General features: G+C 43.3%; 1 protein-coding gene across 1 annotated transcript; it reads left to right on the top strand.

Annotated features, from left to right (window-relative positions):
* The first annotated feature begins 9,629 nt into the window (after positions 1-9,629).
* Positions 9,630-13,139, top strand: LOC123257550. The gene has a single exon (XM_044717132.1). The coding sequence runs from the start codon at positions 9,630-9,632 to the stop codon at positions 13,137-13,139; it is 3,510 nt and encodes a 1,169-aa protein (XP_044573067.1).
* The last annotated feature ends 1,939 nt before the right edge of the window (positions 13,140-15,078 follow it).

Here is a 15,078-nt window from a genome sequence, read left to right as displayed (position 1 = left end):
TTAGAAATTCTTTAGGTCGACTGCTGGACTTATGTTTCGTTTCTGATCCTGATGGAATTACTCTTTCCAGAACTTTGCCCCTTTCTGACCCTGAGGATCCATATCATCCCACTCTTGAGCTTTCAATTAAAAACAACTCCTTAATTGACCTTAAGTCTACACTTAAATCTCATAAAGTTCGTTTCCTTCGTATGTCTGACTTTATGAAATTAAATAAGTTAATTTCGGAATTTGATTGGTGTGATTTACTGGCATGCGATGATATAAACATAGCATTACAAAAATTTTATTTCACTTTAAACTCATTTTTTGACGCTTGTGTGCCGTGGAAATATCTGTCCGCTTCAACGAATCCGCCTTGGTATACAAGTCATCTTATAAATTTAAAGAACAGTCCGAGTAGACTTTTAAATAAACATAGAGTATCTGGCTGTACAGTTAGCTATTCAAGATACTTAGTAGCTCGGTCCAATTTCACCGTATATAACGCAGAATGTTATAGGAGTTATATTCGCCGCTGCAGGATTCAGTTTACTCAGGATCCGAAGCAGTTTTATAACTTTGTAAACACTAAGAGTAAACATGTATCTTTTCCCGCACTGCTTACGTTTGGGAACTCTTATGCGAACAATGATCAGGCAATGGCCGATCTCTTTGCACAGTTTTTTCAAACTACGTATTCACCTAGCAACAGTTCAGCTCAGCCTTACACTTATAATATCCAATCAGCCAACCTTATATTTTGCCCATCTTTCGATCAAATTGATGTGTTACCGGATCTTCTTAAGGTTAAGCCCGGGTATTCGCCAGGCCCCGATGGAGTTTTAGGCTGTGTCCTGAAGAACTGCGCCGACGCACTGTGTAAACCGCGCCTCAAACTCTTTAATCTATTGTTGGAGACTGTGATGTTTGCCCTTTTATGTAAGGAGTCTTACATTATTCCGCTGCATAAAAAAGGAAAAAAATCAGACGCCGCAAATTATACAGGCACCTCTAATTTTTCAGCCAATCCAAAGCATTTTGAAAAACTTATCACTCCACATTTGCAACACCTATGTAGTTCCATAATATCTCCGTGCCAGGATGGCTTCATGAACCAGGATGGCTTCCAACTTATTGGAGCTGACATCTTTTGTCACGGATGGGTTCCTGAATGGCTTACAAACAGACTTCATTTTCACTGACTTCAGTAAAGCATTTGACCCTATTAACCATTCGGTTCTTATAAGTAAACTCAGTCTTCTTGGATTCCCAACTGATATCCTTATCTGGATTTCGAGCTACGATTCTGCCAGAAAAAGACCGTCGAAGTCCTCCGCGGCAAGGCGCCGCTTCCTCTGCGTTGAGCTCACCCTGACGTGCCCTCTCCTCTTTCTTCGTGCCAAAATGCCGTAAAAAACGTATCGTGGTACTAATTTCGCAATATGGTCCGTGATCATGTCGAATTGATACCCCTCCAGGTAGGGTCTCATTGGCCGAATTGCCCATATTATGGCTAAGCACCCCTTCTCAGTAGCCGTTTTTGCCCATTTGTTCTTTCCTAGGTTGCCCATTGCTGATACGGCTGTTGTTGTCTGGGGGCTTGACGCGGCTTCACAGAGGTTGTGGATCGTTCCACCGAATTTATATATTCGACGTGATTGCCCGAGCCCAGAACTAACACCGATAGCTTCTTTTATAATTATGCCTACTTTATTCTAGGTATTGGTTTGTTTACAAATTTAAGTGTTACAATCGTGAGTCTCACGGGAGTTGACTCCTCCGACGGATCCTCGCTGTTCCTCCGGTCACTTCTGCTTCACAGAAGTTGTGGATCGTTTCACCGAATTTATATATTCGACGTGATTGCCCGAACCCAGAAATAACACCGATAGCTTCTTTTATAATTATGCCTATTTTATTGTAGGTATTGGTTTGTTTACAAATTTAAGGGTTACAGTCGTGAGTCTCACCGGAGTTGGCTCCTCCAACGGATCCTCGCTGTTCCTCCGGTCGCTTCTGCTCGGCTCTGCGGTCGAACGCTTGTCCTCCCGTTGTTTCCCGGTCATTGTTCCGGGTTGGTGCCAATTGACCCTCCCACCTTTCAGGTGGAAACGAACAAAGTTACGAGAAGCTTGTAGACATCTGCACCGTAGGAACACCATCTGGTATAATAAGGGCACCCGGTGAGTCAATTCCATTTTTTTTTATTTTGGGGCAGAATGTTTGCTGATGAAGGAGAGCGTCGCCGATAAATTCAAAGGAAAAAGAATAAATGTTATAATATAAAAAACAAGAAAGGAAAGCTAACTTCGGGCGGAGCCGATGTTTATATACCCTTGCAGTTGAGTCGCAGTCCGCTAGGTGGCGCCACGCATCTTATATTATTAGATATATAGCGGATCGTATATAGTTGGCCGATCCTTATGAAATTCGACAAATCAGATTGTTTTTCCCAAAATAGAATCTTTACCAAATCCCATCTTTCTAACTTAAAAAACACCAAAGTTATGCCAATTTCGAACGTTCTATGACAGCTATAGGATATAGACGGCCGATCCTTATGCAATTTTGAACATAAGATATTTTGGTCAAATATAACATGTGTGGAGTCCCAACCAAGTCCCAACCCTCTAACTTAAAAAACCAAAGTTATGGCCGATCAATCAGTTGTATGGCAGCTATAGGATATAGTCGACCGATCCCGGCCGTTCCGACTTACCTACTGCCTGCAAAGGAAAGAAGGATGTGTGCAAAGTTTCAACTCGATAGCTTTAAAAGTGAGAGACTAGTTTGCGTAGAAGCGGACAGACGGACATGCTCATATCGACTCAGGAGGTGATCCTGATCAAGAATATATATACTTTATAGGGTCGGAGATGTCTCCTTCACTGCGTTGCACATTTTTGACCAAAATTATAATACCCTCTACAAGGGTATAATTAGCCCATTATTGCCCGTAAAAATGGTTAAAAAAAAAAATAAAAAAAAAAAGAAACTAAAAAATCGGTATCTCAGCAAGTTTTAGTCCGATCAACATGAAACTTTTACAAAATATTCCTGAAATAATGTTATATTATATAAAAAATTTCTGAAAAAAAAAATTTTTTTGAAGTCTCAAACCATCCTGCCCCCTTAATTGTTTTGGCGTTTCTACAAATGATATATTTACATATGCGACTTAGTAGGGTTGACGACCGAATTAGAATAATGTCGCGGGAGCGCGGCTAAACGCTTGATGCTGCGGAGCGACCGATCACCAATTAGCAAATCAACTGGCTGAGGCTGGTGAAAATGAGGATCAGCTAGCTCTACGTTGGCGGGAATTTTCCAAGAGGTGACGTCCAATGCAAAATTGGGCTGAAGGTCAGTTATGTTGGAGGCTACGGTCGCGGTTAATTGCGCAGAGTAGTCTGAGCATTGGGATTGCAAGCTGACTTCCACAGAAAACCCATCTGTAGAGAACCCTGCGCCTCCTATACCGGATATAGTCACCGGAGTCCTTATCTTCCGCAGCTGCAGCTGGTCCGCCAGCCTTGAAGTGACTAGATGCACCTGCGAGCCAGAATCGAGCAGCGCTTGGCAAGGCAGTAGATCTCTGGAGCGCTTCTTAACCAGAATATTGGCAGTGGTTAGCTACACCACATCACCCAACCGATCCTTAGCGACGAGAGAATTGACGGCGGCGGACGCTGAACCAGAAACAGCGTCGCTAGATGCAGAAACCTCGGGAGAGGGGTGTTGGCCTTGAGCTGGCGAATTGCCACCAAAATGCAGCAGACTAGCAGAGCAGAGTTTGGTGCATGTGATGTCGTCGGCACATCCATGCTCTCCAAAGTCCGGCATCTTTGTTCAAGAAAACTGGTGATGGACTCCCACGTTGGAATAGAATCCAAGGCATCCGAGTCAGCTTGCATTTCCTTCCACTTAGACTGCGTGGCATCATCAACCTTCTGCAACAACAATTGGATTATGATGCAGCTAGCAATCTGCTTCGTTGTGTCCATGCTGGACCGGGCTCGCATATGCGAATTAAATTTATCCGAAAGCTCGCGAAGCCTCGTCGACGATGCAGCTTCTACGGCCCTCAGATTCATTATCTCATTAACATGAGCTTGAAAAATAAGCCTTCGATTACTAAACCTTTCGTTTAGAAGCTCCAATGCGACTTCATAATTTTTGTCCGTGAGCTCCAACGATCAAACACTCTCCAAGGCAGATTCACGAAGGCAGGACCGCAACTATTGAAGCGGTTCCAAACTTCCTATCTTTATCTCAAAGCGGACGGACGTGTTTTTTTTGTGCGCACTGCGTTTTCATAAAATATGCTTATTAGCTTCCCATAAACAATCGGTGTTTATTTCTATTCACATAAAAAAATAAAAATAAACAAATTGCAATTCAAAGATCCTTATCGCTTCGCGTGTGCAGTGATATATTTGGAGGTAAAATAATAATGTTATTAACTTTTCTTCCAAATATAGCCCTGCTCTGCTTCTTCATCTCTTACGGTGTTGCTTCTATTCTATTGCTCCTATTTCTCGCTCAATAGAGATTCTAATCTCTATTCTTTGCATTTTACTAACTCACACAAACCGCTCTTTTTAATCTCCCCTTTATACAGTGGTCCAAGGTTCCTCAATAATAAAAACAAATAAAATTAATAATTAATTTTTTAATTTTTAATAATTATGGAATTTTAACTTGTATGTGCGTTGATGTCTTGTAATGAGACAATCTCCTACTCTCAGCCTACCATCCACTGCTGGCTTTGTGAAAACGTTATGCACGCTAAGTGAGCCGGGTTCACTGCCTCAGTTTTGGATGAAATCTCACGTACGTCTGGTCTCCACTTTTGCTGTGACGGTTGTCGTGCTGTTCAGGACGAAATGAGATCGTTCATGAGGCAGACTAAAAGCGGATTCAAGGAGTTGATCAGTGGTTTTCGTAAAATCAATGACCAACTCTGTGCGCTCGATACACAATTTAGTAGTCTTAAACTACTAAATGAGTCTCCAAAGCGAAAAAAATCCTCTTTTAGTGATGTGCTTGTGGTGAATAATCTTCAGTCTGCTCAGCCAACAACTATGCAGCCGCTTATATCTCTGGCCACCCCAAGGGCCGGACCTAAGAAAAATTCGGCTTCCGAATATCTCAGAATTAATGAGCAATTGTCCGATATGTGCTCTGTGGCATCGCTTCAAGTGATCCCAGACCCAATAATTCAAACACCCGTAACAGTCACCAAACAAGGTAATCAACCGTCCGGACCCCCGGTACGTACTGATGCCGCAGTATTAGTTCCGGCAGCCTCAAAACCGTTGCAGGTGATTCCACCATCGAAACCATTTTTTGTTTCTCGACTTGCCCCTGATACTTTTGAGATTGATATCTCGGCTTACATCAAAGCCAAAACAAAAGCCGACATAAAGGGGGCGGACATTACAAAATTTAAATATTCATACACCAGGCACACGTCATCTTTCAAAATACGTGTGCGCAGATGTTCAAGACGATTTGTTCCGCCAGCCAGACCAAGAACATCAGCCAAGTACGGTGAAAAAAAAGATAACCAAACCTGTGGGTGTAAAACTCCCACATGTTCCGGCCACTGACCTACCTTTCACCTAATCTTCCTCAGTTTCAAAAAACTAATGTCTTCACTAACACTTACCTATCAGAATACTAGAGGGTTACATAGTAAACTTCCCAAACTGTATTCTGATAGTTCTTTCTTTGCATCTCACATTATTTTATTTACAGAAACTTGGTCTTAAGCCCCGAAGTTTTTCCTAGTAGGTACATCACTTTTAGATGTGATAGAACTCTGCGAAAGGGAGGAAGATTGTTAATTTCTGTAGACTCCAAATTCGCTTCTAAAGAGGTAAAATCACAAGAGTTTGGTGACATTGAATTTCTTTGCATGAAAATCACTTTGTCCGATCAATCTTTGTAAGTCACCTGTTCGTACATACCACCTTCGCCTGAACCGCCAACATACTGGCAACATTTGTCCGCTATTCGTTTGGTTTTTGATCGTCTGTCTGATGGTGACCATCTGGTAGCTCTGGGTGACTTTAATATCCCAGAACATATATGGTCAAATGTTGAAAATTCACCGTCTTTACAGCTTAACTCCCACCACGACTTCCCTGTGAACATGTTTGACATGTCACTCGGGCAAATTAACCACGTTAGAAATTCTTTAGGTCGACTGCTGGACTTATGTTTCGTTTCTGATCCTGATGGAATTACTCTTTCCAGAACTTTGCCCCTTTCTGACCCTGAGGATCCATATCATCCCACTCTTGAGCTTTCAATTAAAAACAACTCCTTAATTGACCTTAAGTCTACACTTAAATCTCATAAAGTTCGTTTCCTTCGTATGTCTGACTTTATGAAATTAAATAAGTTAATTTCGGAATTTGATTGGTGTGATTTACTGGCATGCGATGATATAAACATAGCATTACAAAAATTTTATTTCACTTTAAACTCATTTTTTGACGCTTGTGTGCCGTGGAAATATCTGTCCGCTTCAACGAATCCGCCTTGGTATACAAGTCATCTTATAAATTTAAAGAACAGTCCGAGTAGACTTTTAAATAAACATAGAGTATCTGGCTGTACAGTTAGCTATTCAAGATACTTAGTAGCTCGGTCCAATTTCACCGTATATAACGCAGAATGTTATAGGAGTTATATTCGCCGCTGCAGGATTCAGTTTACTCAGGATCCGAAGCAGTTTTATAACTTTGTAAACACTAAGAGTAAACATGTATCTTTTCCCGCACTGCTTACGTTTGGGAACTCTTATGCGAACAATGATCAGGCAATGGCCGATCTCTTTGCACAGTTTTTTCAAACTACGTATTCACCTAGCAACAGTTCAGCTCAGCCTTACACTTATAATATCCAATCAGCCAACCTTATATTTTGCCCATCTTTCGATCAAATTGATGTGTTACCGGATCTTCTTAAGGTTAAGCCCGGGTATTCGCCAGGCCCCGATGGAGTTTTAGGCTGTGTCCTGAAGAACTGCGCCGACGCACTGTGTAAACCGCGCCTCAAACTCTTTAATCTATTGTTGGAGACTGTGATGTTTGCCCTTTTATGTAAGGAGTCTTACATTATTCCGCTGCATAAAAAAGGAAAAAAATCAGACGCCGCAAATTATACAGGCACCTCTAATTTTTCAGCCAATCCAAAGCATTTTGAAAAACTTATCACTCCACATTTGCAACACCTATGTAGTTCCATAATATCTCCGTGCCAGGATGGCTTCATGAACCAGGATGGCTTCCAACTTATTGGAGCTGACATCTTTTGTCACGGATGGGTTCCTGAATGGCTTACAAACAGACTTCATTTTCACTGACTTCAGTAAAGCATTTGACCCTATTAACCATTCGGTTCGGTAAACTCAGTCTTCTTGGATTCCCAACTGATATCCTTATCTGGATTTCGAGCTACGATTCTGCCAGAAAAAGACCGTCGAAGTCCTCCGCGGCAAGGCGCCGCTTCCTCTGCGTTGAGCTCACCCTGACGTGCCCTCTCCTCTTTCTTCGTGCCAAAATGCCGTAAAAAACGTATCGTGGTACTAATTTCGCAATATGGTCCGTGATCATGTCGAATTGATACCCCTCCAGGTAGGGTCTCATTGGCCGAATTGCCCATATTATGGCTAAGCACCCCTTCTCAGTAGCCGTTTTTGCCCATTTGTTCTTTCCTAGGTTGCCCATTGCTGATACGGCTGTTGTTGTCTGGGGGCTTGACGCGGCTTCACAGAGGTTGTGGATCGTTCCACCGAATTTATATATTCGACGTGATTGCCCGAGCCCAGAACTAACACCGATAGCTTCTTTTATAATTATGCCTACTTTATTCTAGGTATTGGTTTGTTTACAAATTTAAGGGTTACAATCGTGAGTCTCACGGGAGTTGACTCCTCCAACGGATCCTCGCTGTTCCTCCGGTCGCTTCTGCTTCACAGAAGTTGTGGATCGTTCCACCGAATTTATATATTCGACGTGATTGCCCGAACCCAGAAATAACACCGATAGCTTCTTTTATAATTATGCCTATTTTATTGTAGGTATTGGTTTGTTTACAAATTTAAGGGTTACAATCGTGAGTCTCACCGGAGTTGGCTCCTCCAACGGATCCTCGCTGTTCCTCCGGTCGCTTCTGCTCGGCTCTGCGGTCGAACGCTTGTCCTCCCGTTGTTTCCCGGTCATTGTTCTGGGTTGGTGCCAATTGACCCTCCCACCTTTCAGGTGGAAACGAACAAAGTTACGAGAAGCTTGTAGACATCTGCACCGTAGGACCACCATCTGGTATAATAAGGGTACCCGGTGAGTCAATTCCATTTTTTTTTTATTTTGGGGCAGGATGTTTGCTGATGAAGCAGAGCGTCGCCGATAAATTCAAAGGAAAAAGAATAAATGTTATTGTTACGAGGCGTACGATGTAGCCACGAAGTAACGGGCCAATTTGAATTTGTCGGTGTTGTATAATTTAATTTGAATGCAGTCATGCCCAACACTAAATAGGAAAATAGTGTAAGAAAAGTTTCAAATGCCATTAGTAAATGTGAAGAGCGGCAAACCACAAGTGTAAGCAAGAAAAGCTTCTATTTTATAATTTTCTACATTTATAATTTTTAAATTTAAATAAAGATTTCAGCGTTTCGTTCATAAAAGTCGGCTTGATTTACGTGGAAGGCTTGATTTACTTGATTTCAACATTCTGAAATACTTTGCCATCCGGAAAAGCACGCTGCAAGAGTGCACGGCTTCTGGAAAGCATTCCTTTACCAAGGGTGTGAAAGGAGTGAGGACGTAGTATACAGGACTATCTGAATCAAGATCTGTTGACGCATTACCAGCCAGTGAAGAGTGGCGTCAAATTTCTGAAATGGATGATGAAATTAGAAACGAGTCTGGCGATTTAAATATTGGATTTGAAGACGGTTCATGGAGAAGCTCTGGGTGTAGTCTCACTGGACCATTCGCAGGATTCGACAATGGAACATTGTCAGGACAAACAGTGACAAACTCAGGTCAGTTCGTGTCGCTTGAAGGTACAAGCACGCCAATAAGCACGAACCCAACAAATCACGTTGTGTCTCAACCACATGGTAAAATAGCTACACAGATGTTCGAGCATCACACGAACACGGGTATAGCTCGAAATGTTCATTGGGTAACAGCTCCTAATATGCAGGAAAGAACTGCGCGAAGTCCAATCCCGACCAGGGTTATCGGTCAAAGTATCGATGCAGTGCAAGCAGCACCAACAATGCAACACAAACAGTTCCAATGTGGAATACGGCTGGATACATGGAAAATGATGTTGTACACACTGCACCACCCAAGGGCGCGGCTGTATGCATATCGTATAGTGCTGCGCAGACGGCGCCACCTCAGAATGCCGCTATATGGATGGAAAACAACGCAACCAAATTTGGATTCCAAGGAAATTCAGCAGGATTTGTACCGTCAGCTGCTAGAATAGGTCTTACACCGAATGTCAATCCCAACACGGCGGGTTCAAACCCTTACAGTGCAGCATTTAATACTGGTGGAATAGGCGGTCACATGCCGCCGTTTTCGAATACATAGTTCGTTCATGCAGGGTCATGTACTACAATGTTGACGCCAGCCCAAGTAGCGGCGCGACAAGTCATATCGCGAGAATTACCCGTATTTACTGGAAAGCCGGAAGAGTGGCTGCTTTTTATAAGTAACTACGAACAATCGACGGAAAGATGTGGATTTAGCAATGAAGAAAATCTTATCAGACTTCAAAAGTGCCTTAAAGGAGCTGCTCTCGAAGCGGTACGAGGAAAACTCATGGTTCCAGCCATGGTACCATATGCGATCGGTACTCTAAGAATGTTGTATGGACGTTCAGAAATCGTACATGCTAGCTTACAACGTAAGCTGAAAGATGAGCCAGCAATCAAACCAAACAACCTGGAGTCTGTAATACGACTAGTACTCGCTGTGCAGAATTATTGTGCCACAATGCTTTCAGTGGGGCTACAGGAGTACCTAAACGACTCTACCCTATTAAGTGAACTTGTTGCTAAGCTGTCCAGTGATCTAAAGCTGGATTGGGGCAGACATCGTTTAGCAGCAGGTGGGGGCAATCTAGTTACCTTCGACAATTGGCTCTTTGGCGTAGCAATGTGTGCTACAATGGTGACGCCGTACGATTACCAAACAACGGAAAAAGATAAAGGAAGCAGACATATTAAGGAGCGCTTGCTAGTGCACAATATAGCGGAAGGCTCGAGCAAGGACAAGCAGAAAATTGAAGATCCAACAAAATCATTGTGCCCGGTATGTGACGGCGAGCACGATCTGTCTGAATGTGAAGGATTTTTGAGTATGACAATCAGGACTAGACTTGAAGTCATTAAGGCTAAACGACTATGTTTCTGCTGTTTTGGAAACCATACTGCTCGAAACTGCAGAGTGAAGAAGCCGTGTAATTTTGATGGATGTAAATTAATGCACAATGAGCTTCTGCACTTCTGCCCTACGATAAAGCTCGACGTCGATTCGGAGGAACTCAAAAAGGAAGAAACAAAAGAGTCGGCACTGTTCTTTCATGGCAGATCGACAAAACGGGTACTGTTCCGTTATATACCCATAACCTTGTATAGTAAAACTAAAAGAGTGAATATTTTTGCTCTCCTGGACGAAGGATCCTCCTGTACTCTGATGGAGCGACAATTAGCTGATGAGTTAGGCTTGGACGGACCTGAAGAGCAGCTCTGTTTGAAATGGACCGGTGATTTGACACAGACTGAAACCAAATCAAAGGTTGTCTGTACCAGTGTTTCCTCCGGTGATCACCCGCACTTAAGGTATGTGCTAAAAGGTGTGCGCACTGTGGGCAATCTGGACCTGCCAGTGCAAAGTATAGACGACCAAATGCTCAACAACCATCAACACCTTAAATCGGTTCCTGTGTCAACGTATATAGGTGTCAAAGCTCAAATGATCATTGGACTGGACCATATAAAGATTTGCGTACCACTAGAGGTTCGAGAAGCCGAAAATGATGAACTTGTTGCTGTGCGATGCAAACTGGGATGGTCTGTCTATGGGCGATATGGACTGGACGAGATCATTCCTCCACGAGTACTGCATATTTGCCAGTGTTCAGGTGGTACTCGAACCCTTGATGAAGCTGTAAAGGCGTACTTTTCGTTGGACTCAATCGGCGTAAGCGTTCCTCTAAAACCACTGAGATCCAAGGAAGACGAGCGGTCGCTGAAAATTATGAACGACACTACAAAATACATTGCCAATGAACGTCGTTGGGAGACCGGTCTGCTGTTGAGATATGAGAATGTAAACTTGCCTGATTCTTACCCTATGGCTCTTAAACGTCTTAAGTGTCTCGAATCAAAAATGATCAAGGACCCAGATCTAAGCAATTTCCTGATCGAAACCATGCAAAAATACGCTGAAAAGGGTTACATTCGAAAACTACAAAGGGGTGAGTTAGCCACTAGCCGATGTTCTTGGTACATTCCTGTATTCGTAGTAACTAACCCCAACAAGAAAAAGAAACGTCTAGTCTGGGACGCGGCTGCACAAGTGAATGGACTATCGCTGAATGATACCCTCATGAAAGGACCGGATTTGTTGGTGTCCCTGCCAGGAGTACTGTTGCGATTCAGAGAACGCCCTGTCGCTGTAACAGGAGATATTCGAGAGATGTTTCACCAAATTAAAGTTCGTGCCTCCGACCAGTCCGTACAGAAGTTCTTATGGCGAAATGGAGAGAACGATCGCCCTCCGGATACCTTTGTAATGCAAGTGATGACCTTTGGCGCTTCCTGTTCCCCATCCCTGGCCAATTTTATACTGAAGAAAAATGCAGAGCAATTCGGTGACAATTGTCCAGATGCTATAAGGACAATTTGTCAGAATACGTTTGTCGACGATTGGCTGGAGTCGGTGGATACTGACGATGAAATGATTCAACTGGCTAACAATGTCAAGATGATCCACGCGAAAGGCGGATTTGAAATGAGAAATTGGTTATCAAATTCCAAGAGCGTCCTTCAATCTCTCAACAGTTCCCCAGCAGCGTCCCCGAAATACCTGGGTTCAGAACAAGAACTTCAGGAGAAAGTTCTGGGCATGTGGTGGCTTCCCGAGTCAGACATGCTAACATTCGTAATTCGACCTGAGTTGCTGCAGAAGTCCGTAACCAGCACCCACACGAAGCTTAGGGTACTGAGTATAGTAATGTCAATTTTCGACCCCCTCGGACTACTCGGATTCTTTAACATTCGTGCCAAAATAATTCTTCAGAACATTTGGAGATCCGGTGTGAGCTGGGATGACACAATTAAAGATTCGGATGAGAATGACTGGCGGGCTTGGCAATCGTCGTTGTCCAAGCTGAGTAATTTGCGTATCCCACGATACATGTATGGCTCAAAGGCTGCTGAAAATGTCCAACTGCACATATTTGTTGACGCGAGCTTGGATGCCTATGCTGCTGTAGCATACTTGCGGGTTGAACGCGGCGGCGAAATCAGATGCTCCCTTGTCGCGTCGAAGAACAGAGTCGCCCCTTTGAAACCCATATCGGTGCCAAGAATGGAATTGATGGCAGCCATTTTGGGTTTGCGACTTTCAAAGTTTCTGGAGGCAGAGCTATCAATCAGGATTGAAAGGCGGATCTTTTGGACAGACGCTCAAGATGTTTTATTTTGGATAAAGTCGGACGTTCGTAAGTTTCCTCAGTTCGTGGCCGTACGAGTCGGAGAAATCCTAGAAGGATCGGAGGTTATCGATTGGCGCTGGATACCTTCGGAGCTTAATGTGGCGGACGAAGGAACCAAATGGACAAAAAACTGTGAGATGACCAGCTCGATAAGGTGGTTTACTGGCCCCGAATTCTTATCGCAGAATGAGTCAAGATGGCCGTCACAAATCGGAACCCCTGTGAGCTCCGATGATACACTGCTTTATCACGCCGATATGGTGCGGACGGACCCGTCACCTATTGCCTCTATTATGCCAAATCCGTTACGCTTCAGTAGGCTGGAACGTCTACGCGGAGCCCAAAGGCGAGTGCTGGATTTCATACGATATATTCAAGTTCGACAGCCTGGACCTGAATTGTAAAGAATACTCGAACTAAAACGAAATGTTGAGATGGACACGGTTTTCATACGAGCTTGCCAAGAGGAAACGTTTATAGATGAAATTCGCTGCTTAAAGAAAGATGGTCGTGTCTCAAACCGGAAAAGCAGCATATTCAAATGTTCGCCGTATCTTGACGAGTCAGGAGTGATTCGGATGAAAGGTCGAATTGAAGCTATCGACAATGTAGAAGTAGACGTGAAGCGACCGATTTTACTTCCACGTCATCACCAAGTAACGTATCTAATAGTCGAATATTATCATCGCAAGTTTCACCATCTGCATGGAGAAATAGTCGTAAACGAAGTTAGGCAACGTTTTTGGATACCAGGCCTGAGAGCACTCGTCAAGGAAACTGTAAAAAAATGTGTAAGTTGTTCCATCCGACGAGCACAACCACTGCCACCGGAAATGGGATATCTACCAAAGGAACGTATATCACCATATACCCTGCCCTTCACGTACACCGGAGTCGATTACTTCGGACCAATAGAAATCGCTGTTGGAAGACGACGAGAGAAAAGATGGGGAGTATTATTCACGTGTATGACAGTTCGTGCAGTACATTTGGAATTGGTCCCTTCTCTGTCTACGGATTCATTTCTACTGGCTCTGAAACTATTTACTGCGCGGCGAGGGGTACCTATTAAAATGCTATCAGATAATGGAACAAATTTTCGCGGCGCTAGCAGAGTATTGGCAAAGGAGATCGAGCACATATCGACTTTGGATGTGGAAAGTAAGTATCCGCAAATGACCTTTGCATTTATTCCACCTGGATCACCCCACATGGGCGGCGCTTGGGAACGCATGGTGCGTTCAACTAAGTCAATCTTGTCGGAGATTCTGTCTAAAGTCGTTCTGAGAGAGGAAGTACTACGCGGGGCATTTGCGGATGTTGAAAACACGTTGAACTCAAGACCGTTGACATATATTCCCTTGGAATCTGAAAACTCCGAAGCCTTGACGCCGAATCATTTCTTAGTTGGAAACTCAAGCGGTTTGCGTGAACGTGGAATGATGGAAGTCACTGGACATGGATTAGCAAAGCAGTTTCGAATCGCAGGGCAATTGGCGGATCGCTTCTGGAAAAGATGGATTCGAGAATATCTACCCACGTTAACAAGAAGGACGAAATGGTTTCATCCGAACCCAACTCCGCTTGCAGAAGGTGACCTAGTTTTGGTCGTGGATGAGACGAGCAAGCGGAACACTGGGCCAAAAGGAGTCATTATGTATGTTAATTGTGCTAAGGATGGCCAAGTTCGGAGTGCTGTAGTACGTACTCCTGATGGACTCGTTACTCGACCTGCAGTAAAGTTGGCCAAATTGGACATCGTGAGAGATGGTAATTCTCGGCGTGGACACTCAGAAGAATTACGAGGTGGGGAATGTTACGAGGCGTACGATGTAGCCACGAAGTAACAGGCCAATTTGAATTTGTCGGTGTTGTATAATTTAATTTGAATGCAGTCATGCCCAACACTAAATAGGAAAATAGTGTAAGAAAAGTTTCACAAGTGTAAGCAAGAAAAGCTTCTATTTTATAATTTTCTACATTTATAATTTTTAAATTTAAATAAAGATTTCAGCGTTTCGTTCATAAAAGTCGGCTTGATTTACGTGGAAGGCTCTAGGGACCTGGGAGTGTCCCAACAGTTATAATATAAAAAACAAGAAAGGAAAGCTAACTTCGAGCGGAGCCGATGTTTATATACCCTCGCAGTTGAGTCGCAATCCGCTAGGTGGCGCCACGCATCTTATATTATCAGATATATAGCGGATCGTATATAGTTGGCCGATCCTTATGAAATTTGGCAAATCGAATTATTTTGCCAAAAGAGGAATCCATTGAAACTCCCATCCTTCTAACTTGAAAAACAACGAAGTTATAGCATTTCCGATCAATCAGTTATATGAC

The sequence above is a fragment of the Drosophila ananassae genome, chromosome XL (genome assembly GCF_017639315.1).
Source record: "Drosophila ananassae strain 14024-0371.13 chromosome XL, ASM1763931v2, whole genome shotgun sequence".
In the NCBI taxonomy this organism is placed as follows: domain Eukaryota; kingdom Metazoa; phylum Arthropoda; class Insecta; order Diptera; family Drosophilidae; genus Drosophila; species Drosophila ananassae.
Note: the sequence above shows the minus strand (reverse complement) of the source record. Positions and strands in the feature narration are given on the sequence as shown.